Source organism: Centrocercus urophasianus, unplaced genomic scaffold (assembly GCF_019232065.1).
Source record: "Centrocercus urophasianus isolate 14NV4802_14NV808 unplaced genomic scaffold, USGS_Curo_1.0 seq_15, whole genome shotgun sequence".
In the NCBI taxonomy this organism is placed as follows: Eukaryota; Metazoa; Chordata; class Aves; order Galliformes; family Phasianidae; genus Centrocercus; species Centrocercus urophasianus.
Genome location: NW_024884697.1, coordinates 29,249,959 through 29,265,250, shown reverse-complemented (window position 1 = coordinate 29,265,250; position 15,292 = coordinate 29,249,959). Strand labels below are relative to the sequence as shown.

Genomic DNA, 15,292 nt, shown 5'->3' with positions numbered 1-15,292 from the left:
AAAACAACCAACGGTACAGCTGTGCTGCTCACAGCAACTGCTTCACATCTGTGAAGAGCTCCCCGTGCTTATCAGATTCACACCAAGCCATCCTTCAGGACGCTGCCATCGGTACCTCCAAGTTACCTTGCCCACAACACACGGGATGTCCGGAGGAACCAGCAGAAACGGCAACAAACGGGTCAGCCTGACCTCTGCGGTGCAGTTCTGCACAACAGCTCGGCCCTGCAGAACGGCACTGCCAAATTCCCATTATCGATTCACAGGGGCGCGAGCCACAGCAGCCCCGCTCACAGCGCACCGCCGGAACGCAGTCGGAGCCGCAGGAGCCACAGATGCTCCGGGCGCGTCGCAGCATTGCCACGCGCATCTCGGGAGCAGCGGAAACCCGACCCCGAGGCACCGGGGCGGACAGGAGTGAAGGCGGGGGCGAGTTCAGCCTCACGGGCGCCTCCCGAGGAAGCGCCGGGAGCAGCGCCCCCCCGCAAAGCGCCCCTCGCCCAGGGTAGCGGCGGACGCGCTGCAGCGGCACCGCGCTTCCGCAGGAGGGGCGCCGCACAGCAGAGCTGCCGCCCGCCTCCCCTGGGGGGAAGGGGGAGGGAAAACGGGGGGGGGGGGGAGGAGGGGGTGAGCGTTTGCGGTGGGGTGATGTCACGCCCGGATGGGGAGGGGGAAGAACTGCGGGATGGAAAATTTTCAGCCTCGCTTCTCCTGCGCGTGCTCGGCCCCGCTCCGCCCCTCGCCGCCGCGTCTCCCCCTACCCCGTTCTCCGGGCCGAGGCGCTCTGGAACGTTCTGTACTTCTAATGGTCGTGCCGCCTCAGCTTCGCGCCGCCACGGCGGGCCCGGCGCTCTGTCAGCGGGGCGACGCGCTGTCGGGTGGCTCGGCCGTGCCCCAGCCTGGCAGAACGCGGGAGCCCCGGTGGGGTCCAAAGCGATAGAGCCCGGTGGGGCTGTGTGGAGGAGTGAAGCTCCGCTCGAGGGGAGCCTCGCTGCCCGCCGTGCCCTAGACGGGGGGAGAAGCGCCGAGCGGGGCTGACACGACGTAGGCGGCAGAGATGCTCGAACGTGGGCAGCACGACCGCCAACGACACCCCGGCCCTTAAAAAGAGAGGACAAGGGGCCGCACCGCCCGCGGCCCGAGAACCGCCTGACGGCCAAGGCCCGCAGTGCGCGTGTGAGGGAGCGGAGCGCCACGTGCCCGCCGTCCCCGAAGCCGCTGCCCCGCGGGGGAGAAGGCATATTTCCCTATCACCCCACTTTCCATCGCCAGTAGGAGGCCGCTATTCCCTCTCGTCTCCCTAAGGAGACTCCCGGTGCCAGCCTCGGGTCCGGGCTCACGCACGTGCACGCAGCCCCCGTTCACAACACCGCGGAAGGGCTAGAGGTGTGATGGGTGGGCGGGCTCCGGCTCGTAACCCCCCCCTCCCCGCTGGCCAAGCGCGGGGCGGGGGACGCAGCCCCCTCCTCTCTCGGGGCTCCCGGCGCCGCGCCCCGCCCGCAGCCCGTGCGACGGAAGGGGGTCAGTCGGGCAGAGCGGGAGGGGGCGGCGGCGTCGACGGGAGGGGGGGGGGGTGCGCGCCGCGCCCCTCGCGATGACGCGCTGCATTCCTGCCTGAAGAGCGGCGGCGCCCCGAGGGGCCGTCAGACCGGGAGCGACGCCGCAGCCGGCACCGTGCGCCTCTCCGCTACGAGAACGCTGCCCCTGTGTTCCCTCCGCGCCGACGGCTTTTCCCAGTGACTGTGTACCCCGCCTTTATTTATTTCGGGTCCTCTTCGCCTCTCGTTCCGCTGACGCTCTGTAGCTGAGGATTTATTTTATTTTTTTAATCCTTGCGAGAAGCACAGCACAGAGCGGAGCGCTCCGTCTCGCCGGGACTCCGGGACAGACCCGCCGCACAGCCCTAGGAGGAGGTGAGGGGCTGCGGGGCGCGGAGCCGTGCTGTGTGCGGAGCCCCGCGCGGGGATGCCCAGGCGGGGCGCGTGGGGACACTGCCGCATCCCAGGAAGGATAGCAGTTGGAACCAAGGAGCGGGCGTGCGCTGCTGTACTGCGGCGCGGTCCCGTGCCCGCTCTGCGTTTTTCTCTAAAAAATGCGGCCTTGGGGTGTGGGGCGCCGGGGCGGCCGGGGCGGGAGGTAAACACGGGGCTGCGGCCGCCGTGACATCGAGCCGCGGTGTTGCATCAGTCCCCGCGCGGCTGCCGTGGGGAGAACTTCCTCCGGGGGTTGCCTCCTCAAAGGCGGGGCGCAGGCCATCGGTGCGGCTCGGACCGCGGCTCGGCGGCTCCCCGGCCCCGCGGCCGCCACCTTTGTGTGCCCGCGCCCCGCGCGCCCCCCGCCCGCTCCTGGTACTTTTCCACTCGGCGGCGGGCGGGCGGGCGGGCGCGCGCGCGCCGGCCACGTGACGGCCGCCTTGCCCGCTGCGGCACTGACGTCGCCTCCCACCTCCGCAGGCGCGGCCGCCCCGCCGCCAAGGACAAAAGAGCGGCCCCTGCGACATGAGCAGCGCTGAGATGGGCAAGTTCAACATCTCTCCCGACGAGGATAGCAGTAGCTACAGCTCCAACAGCAACGACTTCAGCTACCCCTACCCCACCAAGCCGGCCGCCATGAAGAGGTGAGGGGCGCGGGCGGCTTTCCCCTGGGGTCCTCGGCCCGGCGTTGTCATCTTCCTCTGGAGCAGAGATGCAAAGGGGGAAGTGGCAGCGAGGGTCTGTCTGAAGCGGACTCTGACGATGCGATGTCTTTTACAGCCACTATGCAGATATGGATCCGGAAAATCAGAATTTCTTACTTGACTCCAACGTTGGAAAGAAGAAATACGAAACTCAGTATGTAAGTACCCAGTCGTGATATCTGCAGTCCAGGAAGATGGCTTTACTGGCAAACAGATGTTTGTTTTAATTGTGAGATAGTGATAACTTTCCATTAATCATTACCTGTCTCCCTTTCCTCAGCATCCGGGTACCACTTCCTTTGGGATGTCAGTATTTAATCTGAGCAATGCTATTGTGGGCAGTGGCATCCTGGGACTTTCCTATGCCATGGCTAACACTGGAATTGCTCTTTTTGTGTAAGTATCCTTAGTTGTTTTTTTTTGTTTGTTTTTTGTTTTGTTTTTAGGAAGCAAACTTGCTGCTATGTAACTAATAAAGGATAGATATTTTAGGTAAAAATTGCACCTTTGCAAAATAACCTGTCATTGCTGCAGGTATGGAATTGTATTGCACTATTTATGGATTGCTTTCAATGAAAGGATTGTTATAAATTCAGAAGGGTTTGTAAAAATGTATAAATTGCAAGTTCTTCACTCATAAAAAGAGTTTACACCGAGGTTTCCTATGTTTTCTGTAGCTTCTTTGTGAGTTGACAGGCCTCCCTTGAGAAGTCTGTCATTCAAAGGGAAACTGACACAGAAACTGCTCTTGTAATGGTTATGCAAAAAGCACAGAATCTGTAGTGAGTTGGAAGAGAAGCATAAGATAAAAGAGGATTGTTTTCTCTGACTCTTGTATGTCTGTCCCAGGACTAATGCTGCTTTTCCTCCACTGACATCGTTGACTGTATGACTGTAACGCTGTAGTGTACTTGCATCAGCAAAGAAATCCTTTTTGCTGCTGTACTCTTATGCAATTCAGGGAACTGATTGAGTCCACACCTATAAAATCACTGTTTCTGTGAGGGATGTAAAATAACCAGTGTATCTGTGTTACTCTGTGTGTATGGACAGAAGCCTTCAGGTATAGGACAAGGCTGCGGTGACACTATTGGAAATTGTGTGAGGAAGCAGTTCTGTACAGCTCTTTGGAAGGTCTTCAGAAAGATCTTCCATATATTGGAGGCAGTTTGGCTCACACAATGCATAAATTACGTGACTAAGTGCAGCTGAGTGCAAATGGGGATTCTGAGACTTAGATAATACTAAACTGGCTAAACAGTTGTGTGTTCAGAATAGAGAGATACTTCACCTATTGACACATCAGCTTCATGCTCTTAATTTTTAGAGCACACAAGATAAACAGCGTAACGCACATGAGAAAATTTCTCAGAGGAGAAATGGAAAAGAAATGAAGGGAGAAATAAATGTAAGGTTAGGTATCTGTGTAGGTGTGTACCTGACAGGGAGTCCTTTTTTTTTTTTTTTTCTGAAATTTGAAAAAGTGCTGAAAGCTGTGAATCCAACAATTAGGTGATGAGATAATTTACTTATCTTTTGTTTCCAGGTGGTGCATTCAAATCTTTTTACAGTAACACTGATTCAAAAGTAAACTAACCTATTAAACTTGACATAACTGGTATAGCTCAGATGCAGGAAAGCAGAACTTCACCAGTGATGTTGAGGGCATTGCAGGCATCTTTTACTAACTAGGTTACAGATTCACATCCAGATGCAGTTGATTATGACAGTAAATTGTTAGAAGGCTGTGTGGAATCACTGGTGTCAGCACTGTGCTAAGGAAATGAATGATGCAGTCCTGAAGCCAGGAGCAGAGTTAACTTTTAGACGAGTTTGCTGACTAATGTTGTCAACACTCCTCTACAGAGCTATTCAAGGTTGACACTAAAGGATCCAGAACCTGCATTAAGTGTAATTAAATGTAACCTTAATGCATCTCACTGTACTGTTTCTAGTTGATGCCTAAATTAAATCTATACCTCTCAGAAACAGGTTTATTTTTTTGTGTGTGTGCATTGGGGTAGAATTGGCACACTAACACAAGTCTCCTGTGTTCCGTGGGTGAATTCATCTTTCAGATATTCTTGTTTCCAGTTCTTTCTAGTGTTTACTAATTTCATTAACACTAAAAATGCTGCAGAAGGAGACAGGCAGATGACACTGAGAACTCTAAATGAAGCTTTGTGTTTTTCAGCAGATGTGCTGTTAATTAAGTATACTGGAAAGCAGTATGCCTGAGTCGGTGTAAGAAGGGCCAAGGCGTTTTTGAATATATTGTAGTTTTCCACAGTCGTCTTTAGCTGTGAAGAAGTCCCCCCTAGCGTGCCACTCCAGGAAGTGCACCTGCTGTGGTTCAGTTCACAGACCTGAATTTTAGATGTATCAAAACTGTGTTTCTGGAAATAATATGTGCTGCCTGTGAAAGCTGCAGAGAAGAGAAGCCGCTAGCAATTCCATGTAAGCAATTCATACGAAATCTAACTTTTGAGTAAATACTTTTTTATTGCAATAGACCTGCGTTTCCTTTTGAAGACCAGGTGCACAGCTCTGAACATACCTTAATTTTCAGTCCTTAAAAGCTTTAACAGTTTCATTTGAAAAGAAAAAAGTTTAAGCTGAAAAGCTGATCTGTTGATGAGTGAGAGATAATCTTGGCTTTGACTGTGGTTGTAGCTGATGGTGCACTCAAGACTTTCTGTTGAACAAGGGAAGGAGGAGAGGAGAAATACAGTTTCTTACACTGATACAAAAACCATCCTGTTGACTTAAATAATGTAACAAAATAAATAATGTAACAAAATTCCAACTGCATTGTCCTAATGGTCGCCTGTGCTTTTGCCACCTTATTAAACAATGCTTGTTTTCTGTATTTTCCTCTAGAATTTCTCTAAAATGGGTTCCTCTAAAATGCATTTTAGTATAAACTCCTTTCAAACTAGACATTAGCTGAAAGCATTTTGAAAACTCAGCCTTAGAATAATAATTTATTTTCAGATAGTGATTTAGTATAGTGTTATTGTTTGGTTTGCTTTTATTTAATAAGGTTGCAGAAAATCATTTGTGTCTCATTTATGTTTTTCCCCCTCCAGGATACTCCTGCTAGTTGTTTCAATACTTTCTTTGTATTCAGTGCATCTCCTTTTGAAGACTGCCAACGAAGGAGGTATGGCAAAGTTCTATTTTGTAAGCATGGTGTTTGTTTGTACTATTCTTTTTATATATTTTTTTTTTCAAAATAACATCGTTCCAATTATCTGTTTTGATGGGTTTTCTTTTAGGATCTTTATTATATGAACAGTTGGGAATGAAGGCATTTGGTATGCCTGGAAAACTTGCTGCTTCTGGATCAATTACAATGCAGAACATTGGAGGTGAGGGCAAGATCTTAAAATGACTTTGTTGTCAGTAATAATTATTCCCTACTTATTGTGGAGACTTTTTTTTCACACAACATGTGTTCATTAACTGCTTGTGTTCAAGTGAGGTTATGAAACATGTTATGTGATTCTTGCATCTTGTGACATATTCTGTATTTGTAATGATCTATGATGTTATTCACCTACAGCTATGTCAAGCTACCTCTTCATAGTGAAATATGAGTTACCATTGGTCATCAAGACATTTATGAACATCGAAGAGAACACAGGGTAGGTGTTAGAACTCCTCATCAGAGAAACTATTAGGAGAAACAAATACGGAGACTGCATATATTTTTATTTGGAGACCACGTTCGATACATCATAGGGTAGCTTCTTATCAGACAGAGATACAGTAAGTTTCTCCTTCCCTTAAGCATTCCACTTCATTTAGATCCAGCCTGTCCTGGGAAAAGGGTAGAGAAATACAGGTGTTGTATCATATTACAAAAAATTGTTCTCTAAAGAAAATCAGGTAAGTGTTAACATATGTACATACAAGATATGTATGTAAATACACTCTTGATAAGGAAAGGTAAATGTGGTTATGTGTTGGGGTTTTTCTGTTTGTTTGCTTTCCAGTTACACTCCAACTAGTTTGGATTGATTGTTTTGTTTTTTTTTCATGTTAATACTGTGGTTGACTATAAGAGTAAGGTGATGTAATGAATTTCAGGAGCCGTTCTCAAAAAAGGCATGGGTTTAAATGCTGAACTTAAGGGAGTTTCTGTGCCCAAATAAAAGTCATCAACTTAATGCCGTTTAGTCCTGGAGACACCTTAACTCCATTGTGGCTTTTCTGCTTGGCTTTTAAAGGGGATGGGGTGCCTTGGGTGGAGTTTGTTTTACCTGCATCTACCAGTCTGAAAGTTAGATTTTGAGCTTATCATTCTCTGGTCTGCATATACATAAACTGTGAAGAGAGACAATTCTCTGAAGTGATCAGTTTAGCGTCCCTGATTTAGACACTTGTTTTGGGCATCTCCAATGAGTGATATATCACTGTATTGAAAGGATATGTAAAAACAGCTATCTAAAACAAGAAACCTGACTTCAGATGGATAGAGTTAAGTGCTATAAATCTCACTCTTCAGAGTTGTACTTCTGTGCCTTGTCCTGAAGTGTCCCAGTCTTGAGAGGGCTGAGCAGCTCAAGACTCCAACTTACACCTAAGCCTGAGTTCAGAAGGTAGGCATTTTTCTGCCTGTGTTCCCCAAGGGGTTCAAGCCATTTGGTGTTCATACAGTTCATACAGCTTGCTGATAGATATTGTCATGAGGCTAACAGTAATTTTTTTAATTATTATTATTATTTAATGTACTCGGATGAAGAATGCCACCTACCTCATTTAATTGTTAGGGTAGTTCTTTCCTGGGGCAGTTCATTTCCCTCATTTGGCTGAATTCTTCAAGCCTTGTTTTCCAAGCCCCTGGAACTGGTGATATTTACAAGGGGGCTTGGAGACAAGTATTTTTAATTGTCCCATCTCCAGAAGGGCATTCAAGATCAATTGGAGTTCGGGGGGAAGGGCCAGGGCTGTGAATTGCACTGGATGCAGCTACTGCTGTACGAACGAGTCAGCGGTGTCTGACAGACAAAATTCAGAAATTGAGATTTGTATCCTCAGTTTTCTCTTTCTGGCTGTTCACTGATTTAAAGTAAGTCTTTTCTCAGTGCTCTAACAATTGTGGACCCCGTTTAACTGACTCTCTCCATGCATTGCTTAGGGGAGTCTGGGTGGCTACCATTGGCATGGATTCCACTCTGGCAGCCTGGTGCATAAAATGTAAGCACTTACCTGTTTAAATGTCCCAAAATAACGCTCACTGTAGAAAAAAATGTTCTGAAATTCTGATACAATATTACAAATACTAGCTCCATTTTTACAATTTATTTTGCATTGTCTTTTTTTATTACTCAGCTGAGTTTTGAAGCTGAGCAGTCCTGTTCTTCAGAACAGAAAAACTTTTATGTCCTTGATCTGAAAGTCCCTGTTACCTTTTTGTTGTACACACACAATGAAAGCACCCATTCTTTCGACTGCCAAATGCCAGAAGTCTGCTCTGATTTATTTTTAATTCACCACGAGACGATTGCATTAAATAAGTAAATGAAGAGCACACCACATTCATGTCCTACATACGTGGACTTCCTAAAATAGATGTCTATGCTTAGTTATCCCAGATAAAACTGGGTAAAAAGAACCAAATTATTTCTGCACTTGCTACATGAACCCAGAACAAGTCTGTTAAAAGTATTCCATATTTCAACTAGCATGTAGGCTTGTAATTCAGAAATTATGTTTGAATGCACAAATTTCCAATGGAGTAATACAATTTTCATTGTTTATCTGAATAGCAGACAGTTCATTTTGAAATATATCCTGTATGTATTCGCTAGCAGTATTTCAAGTAATTGTAAAAAAAAAAAAAAAAAAAAAAAAAAAAAAAAAGTAAAATGTTAATTTGGGAATAAGTGCTTAATGTTACTTGAATTACTTGAAAAATATGAGATATTTCTGTATTTCTGTACAGTCACGTGAAGAAAGCAGTTACTCTGCTGTGCTAAAACTACTGAAGATCAGTTGTCCTGTTAGCTCCATGAAATTACATTTCATTTACACATATCTAGTTTTGTTCTCCCATCTTTCCAAGGAAGATGGTCACCTTCCTACACTCTAAAATATTGCATCATAAAATAGCTGCTGCCTTGTACAGAATAAATGGAAAAATAAAAAAAGGTCTGAAGGGAAAAAAATCTACCGAGTTTCTTTCTTACCAGTGTTCCCTACTAGAAGGGACTAATCATGCCTCCAGTAGAATCCCACTGTTCTTCCAGTACTTTCCAGCCAGTGGGCTTGAGCTACTGCCTTAATTCCAGCCCTCATCTGTTTTTCTTTAACTCCCGCAGGGCACCCAGCAGAACTTTATTGTCATTAAAGTGGATAATCACCCTGCTGGGGCCCTGTTGTGTTGTAATACATCTGGAGAGTCAGGAATCAACATTTAAGCAAATTACTATTTTTCATGGTTTATCCCAGCCAATTTTTTTTCTCCCCCCAATCGTTTATTTTTTTGTCTTCTGACTTCCAGATGCATATTAATTTTAGAAAAAGGACACTAAAGGAAAGGCACAATATAGGTTTGGGGTGAGACAGGAAGGCCTGTAGGGCTTTAGGTCCATAGAGTAAGTCGAGTGCTAATCCTTCATGATACCAGACAGTGCATTTTTATAAATAACCATGTGTGGTAGGAAAAAATAAGATTGAAGACTAAACTGCAAATCTTGTGAGTTTTTAAGTATTTTGTTTACTTACACATGCTGTCTTTATCCTGCAGACAATGGTATCTTAATGGCGACTATTTAGTGCTGATGGTGTCTGTCATCCTCATTCTTCCCCTGTCTTTACTGAAAAATTTAGGTAAGCAGTAAATAAAGTAGAATCAGATTAAAAATGTACTGAAAATAGTGTGAGGAAATGGGTTGATAGGATGTGTGAGTTTTGGAGTCCTCTGTAAAATGACAGCTGTCCCCAGACTGGGGGGAGCTGGGGGGAGGAGGGAAGGGATGGGGGTGGGAATCTGGAAGGGTAGGGATGTGGTTGTGGACTATAGATAGGAAAGCTTTAGAACAAGAATTAGCAGTACTTTGTGTTGCAATTGCAAGGTTTGACCTGTTCTGATCAGCTGTGCAGTACAGTGTTACTGACTGTCCTGTGGCAGTCTCCAAAGAAAACAGTGCTAGTCTTGGGCATTTCCAGTGTAAATAGAAGTCACCTTTTTCATTTCGGTTGCCAAGCAGCAGTAAAATATTTATATAAGGTGCCTTACATAAAATGTCTGTAATCCAGTAATGTATCTGAATAACTTAGATAACATGCTTTCTGTTTAAAGAATTCTGTGGTGGAACCTTGATAACTGGAAGTCTTAATGTGAATTACTTTCTGAAGTTATTACTTCCTACAAATTAAATGATACAATAAAAACAAAAGGGAAGGCTGACTTGTCACGGAATGTATTTTTTAGAATGATTCTTAGAGTCAGTATATAATAAAAAAAATAAATAAGGTTTTTAAAGTTACGAAGTTTATTAGTACAGACTCAGTGCTGCATTTTTCTTGCATGTCTTTGAGAACTTTCAGATCTGGGTTGAGATTAGGAAGTTAATTGGTGGTTAACTTGTTCTATTCAGTGTAAAGGAAAATGGTAATCCAGAGAGATCGCAGTCCGAAAATATCCTGCCTTAATGATGTTACAACGTGAATACTGTATCTCAGATTTTGTTTTTTAATCTTTTTTTGAACATAGGATATTTGGGCTATACCAGCGGCTTTTCCTTACTTTGCATGGTCTTCTTTCTGATTGTTGTAAGTATAATTCTGTAGACTTCCATCTACATTTTTGAAGTGAAATTAGAGTTTCTGAGAGGCTTCACATTCTGCATTAATGAAAGTAACATAAATGCATTCATTTATTCCCAGGTAATTTGGAAGATGTTTCAGATTCCTTGTCCTATGGACAGCGACATCATAAACGCAACGTTAATAAATGCAACACTGGTACCTTTCACAGATGAAAATATAACAGTTGATGATGCATGCAAGCCAAAATATTTCATCTTCAATTCACAGGTAACTGACAGAATCAGATTCTGCATTTAAAAATAGCCAAAAGAGACCATATAAATAAGTTCTAGATCAGGTCCTTTTTTCTTATCCAAATTTGATACGTACAAAGAATTTCTCTTATGGTAGAGTTGGACACAGTTTACCTCCTGTAGACTAGGTGTTCCCATGCATAGAAATGCATAGAAATTAAAGGAGCTCGAGGTGTCTAACTGAGAAGAATGTCATATGCTCAGGTCTCATTCTTGGTTAGAGCATTTCTTGAGTTTCCTCAGGTTCCGTTGTTAGTTTAGTCAAGCACTTCAAAAAGGCAGAACATAAAGAGGACTAATTGAGTAGTTGAAGCATGTTGCTAGGAAATGTATGCCATGATTTGAAACAGACTTTAAGGTCTCAGGCACAGTCTTGACTCTCAAATTAGCTTAATAACAGTGGTGAATCTTCAGACATGGGGAGGAAATGCACACAGTAACCAAGATCAGGCTATCACGGCTCAGCCCCATGAGTTGCAGAAGACGTTCTGAATGAAAATATGTTCAGTTCAGCACGGACTTCAGTGAGACGTGAGAGTATTTCGTACCTCAATCTGAATTCTAAAAAACAGAAACATGAAACAGTTTTACTTTTGCCAAAGTGCCAGATCCAAAGGATCGCTGGTCTTCATGGAAAACTGAAAGAAATCCCGAATTCCAGACTGGGAACTTACTGATGAATTTTTTAGAACTCGATTTCTAATGTCTGTTGAGATGCTTAAAAAAAACATTTATGTTTTTCAGACTGTCTACGCTGTCCCAATCCTAACGTTTTCTTTTGTCTGTCATCCTGCAATTCTTCCTATCTATGAAGAACTGAAAAGGTAAATACTAGATAAGTTCCCCTAATTTCACTGCACAAAGAAAATAGTATAAACCAGTGTTTTCTCATTGCTAACAATATTTAATTTTCTTGCAGCCGAAGCCGTAAAAGAATGATGAACGTGTCCTACGTATCTTTTTTTGCCATGTTCCTGATGTATTTATTGGCTGCTCTCTTTGGTTACTTAACGTTTTACGGTGAGTGTTACCATCCCTGCTTTCCTTTAAATGAATTATGTTTTGCAGAACCGCAGTAGTACTTTCAAGTTAGAGCAAACAAATGCTTGCAGTGTGTGTTTAGAAACTGAAGTTTTGTAATGTTCATTTTTTTTATATTTTCAAAGTGCATATCCAAAAACAGATCAGTAGTGGAAGGAGGCCTAGGGTAGTGGATGAGAACAGATTAATTGCCTCCAAGTTATACTTGAGTAAAATAGAGATGTGCTTTCAGGAACTGTGGGGCTTTTGATGTGCACTGCTCAGACTGTAACAGTATTTTGAGCAAAGAGTTATCTTGGGTAGCGTGCCAACTACATCTAACTAAAGTCTTATTTTCTTTATAGGAAGAGTTGAATCAGAACTACTTCATACCTACTCTGCTTTTCTGGGTGCTGACATTCTTCTCCTAATTGTGCGTCTTGCTGTACTTATGGCTGTAACTCTCACTGTGCCTGTGGTTATTTTCCCAGTAAGTAGTTTTTTTTAAATCTTAATACAATTATTTTTTATCTCATCTGCTGATGTGGCAATTTCCATTTTTTGATGTATGGAGTTTTTCTCTTAACTGAAAAAAAACCCATAAGTTTATTTTAATAAGTTTGAAATATTTCTATGCCATTAATAAAAATAAATAGGCAGCATTTACAAAGCAGTTAACGTGAAGTCATCCAATTATATTGCTTTCCTGATTCTGAAAGAACTCGAACTGTTAGGTTATCAGCTTACAGAAATCAGCATGTTTTGTTTTTCTTCTCTTTGAAAGATCCGCAGTTCCGTCACCCAGCTTCTGTGGGCAGGGAAGGAGTTCAGTTGGTGGCGTCACTGTGCCATCACAGTCGTTCTTCTGGCATTTACCAACGTGCTGGTTATCTTCGTCCCTACTATCCGAGACATCTTTGGATTCATTGGTAAGCATTTTCATAGCACTTCAGGTAGACCATTAAATCTTGGAAAATGCAGTGGTGGTCTAAGTGAATGATGCTTACCTGTTCACAAAACTTTTGTCTGTGCTTTGTTAACAGGTGCGTCTGCAGCAGCTATGCTGATCTTTATTCTTCCTTCTGCCTTCTATATCAAACTAGTCAAGAAGGAGCCAATGAAGTCGGTGCAAAAGATTGGGGTATGTATAGACAAACATAGGAAGATTACACTTGCTTACTAATGTAGAGCAAAAAAATTAGTTTCCTTCTTCATAAATGAAGGATTTTGAAATCCTGGTGATGCTAATCGATAAAGAAATCTAATGTTATTGTAATTAACGTGTGGAACTTATGTAAGTACTCAGAACTGAGGACCCTGCCATCACGAGGCTCAGTTCACTTTAGTGGCTTTTCTTTCTCCCCATCTCAACAGCAGTGCTACATTGAGATTGTTCTGTATTCAAAAGATTACTGACAAGCTCTGTACAAAAAGCCTTGCAGTTCTCCCTTAAATTTTCTTTCAGGAGCTTAGCTCCTGTCGTTTCAGTCATTCTGACTGATCTGTGTGCTCTGCCTGGTCTTAGACTTCACTGATGCAGAGCCAATCCAGTGCAGAGTGGCGCAGCCTGCTATCAGCAGAGCTACATTGATTTCCTGCAGTTGAGGACAGGTCTGCTATAAAATATATATATTTTATTTGAAAAAGGATTTCAGTTACAAGAAAAATGTCCAACTTCTTATTGCTTTCTGTGATATTTTGTCTTCTTTTTTTACTAGTTGCTCCTTCCTCCATGAGCAATGGCATTCAAGCTGTATATATGCATGACTTCATAGATCCAGTAGCAGAAACTGATCCCGCTTCTTTATATTCTCTCTTTTCAGGCTGCATTATTCTTTCTAAGTGGTATACTTGTGATGACTGGGTGTATGACACTGATTATTCTAGACTGGATCCATACTGATGCTTCTGATGGGCATTAACTGTCCTGGTGTAATACTCCACTTCAAATGCCAGTGTTCACTCAGATACCTACTGAGAATGAAAATGAGCTATTCAGCTTCCTTCCTTTAAAATACAGATTCTTTGTTGATGGTTCTTCTGATTGTAGAATACCTGAACTCTGGCTTTAAGGAACTATTCTGCATGATGGAAATGGATATTAACATCAAACCACATGAGTGTCTGGCTGAAGGAAGTGACAACTTTATTCCATTCCAGAGAATGGATAGAACTCTGTGTAGACTTTTATCAAGCCATGTTTGGCTTTCATCATTGTTACTTGGATATTTTGTTATTTTACTTGAATGTGCCTAATGGAACCATTCGATGTGAGAAATGACTCTTAATTTACAGCAAAGCGTTTAAATAACCAATGAGAGAGAGAGAACAACACTATTATTTTTTGTACCAAAAATTCTTATGGACCTCAAAAGCACTATTTTGACTTTAAGAAACTTCTTTTCTAAACAGAAAGATGTGCATAAAAATAAGTGATCGGTGTCCTAGATTGAATCTGGTTTGCCTCTCTTCAGAGGCCTAACTAGTGGAAATTTTGTGTTAAAAATACTTCTGATGACCAAAACAGAAGATGAACCAATTCAAATAAAATCTTCAAATTGCAAATGTTTCCCTTAAAAATTAATTTTTACAATACTGAAATTTTAACTTCAGTTTACCTTTGTTTCAAAAAAAAAAAAAAAGAAAAAAATGTGGAAACCCAAATTGTCAATCTTTAAAAAGTATGTACCCCTTAGAATGGATCCACTTGAGAAATGTAGTTAATGTGGAATTCAAAGTGATGGTATTGACATTTCCATTCTTGAAGTACTCAATAGTGCAATTGGGTAAAACAGGGTTTGGGGTTTTTTGCTTTTTTTTGTTCTTTTTTTTGTTTGTTTTTCTGTTGTAGATAAAAACTTAATGGCAATGGAGCATATGATTATGCCATTAATATAAGACTCCTTCATGGAGATCTGTTCATCAATAAGGTCCACTGTCAGTTGTAAAAATGTTTGTTGGTTGTTTTTTTTTCTGTCCTGTCTTGAAACACTCAGTAGGGAAAGAAAAAGGTCCTAATGTAGTTTACTGGTTGTATAATATTCAAAAGCTGTACAGTATTTCTCAAAGTACTCATCCATTATTGGATTTTTAATTACTTGACTATTCTGTTTCTGAGTCAAATCCACAAAATAACTGCGCCAGTGTTTCACGCTTGGTACAAACTCTCTTCACACACACAATGGGATTCCTCTTCCAATTTATAGTGTATCGTAGTATTACAGATAACCTCATAGACTGAATAGTCATCTCATACTTGTTTGCTTCAGAAATAGGTAAGTTTTTTATGAACCCTAGCTAGCTGATGAAACAGATGCTGTATGGTTGTGATAGCTGTTTTGTTTCTAGTGCATGTTTACTCTTTCATTCTTATCCCAGGGTGAAGAGAAATAACACTTATGTAACAGCGTACTTGGCTTACAAGAGGTTCTCAAACACAATATTAGGTACAAAAGCCTCGATAGGGATTATTAATGAAATAATCATGGCAATGTGGTCAGTTTTCTTCATCTAACACCATGTT

The 15,292-nt window shown here is 42.9% G+C and overlaps 1 protein-coding gene across 1 annotated transcript; it reads left to right on the top strand.

Moving 5' to 3' along the window:
* Positions 1–1,643: 1,643 nt before the first annotated feature.
* Positions 1,644–14,338, top strand: SLC38A2 (solute carrier family 38 member 2). The gene is made up of 16 exons (XM_042815859.1): positions 1,644–1,913; positions 2,454–2,617; positions 2,754–2,835; positions 2,958–3,073; positions 5,767–5,840; positions 5,956–6,048; positions 6,243–6,324; positions 9,432–9,514; positions 10,401–10,459; positions 10,574–10,723; positions 11,494–11,573; positions 11,669–11,769; positions 12,135–12,259; positions 12,554–12,698; positions 12,813–12,910; positions 13,593–14,338. The coding sequence occupies exons 2-16, from the start codon at positions 2,499–2,501 to the stop codon at positions 13,689–13,691; spliced, it is 1,506 nt and encodes a 501-aa protein (XP_042671793.1). The 5' UTR covers positions 1,644–1,913; positions 2,454–2,498; the 3' UTR covers positions 13,692–14,338.
* The last annotated feature ends 954 nt before the right edge of the window (positions 14,339–15,292 follow it).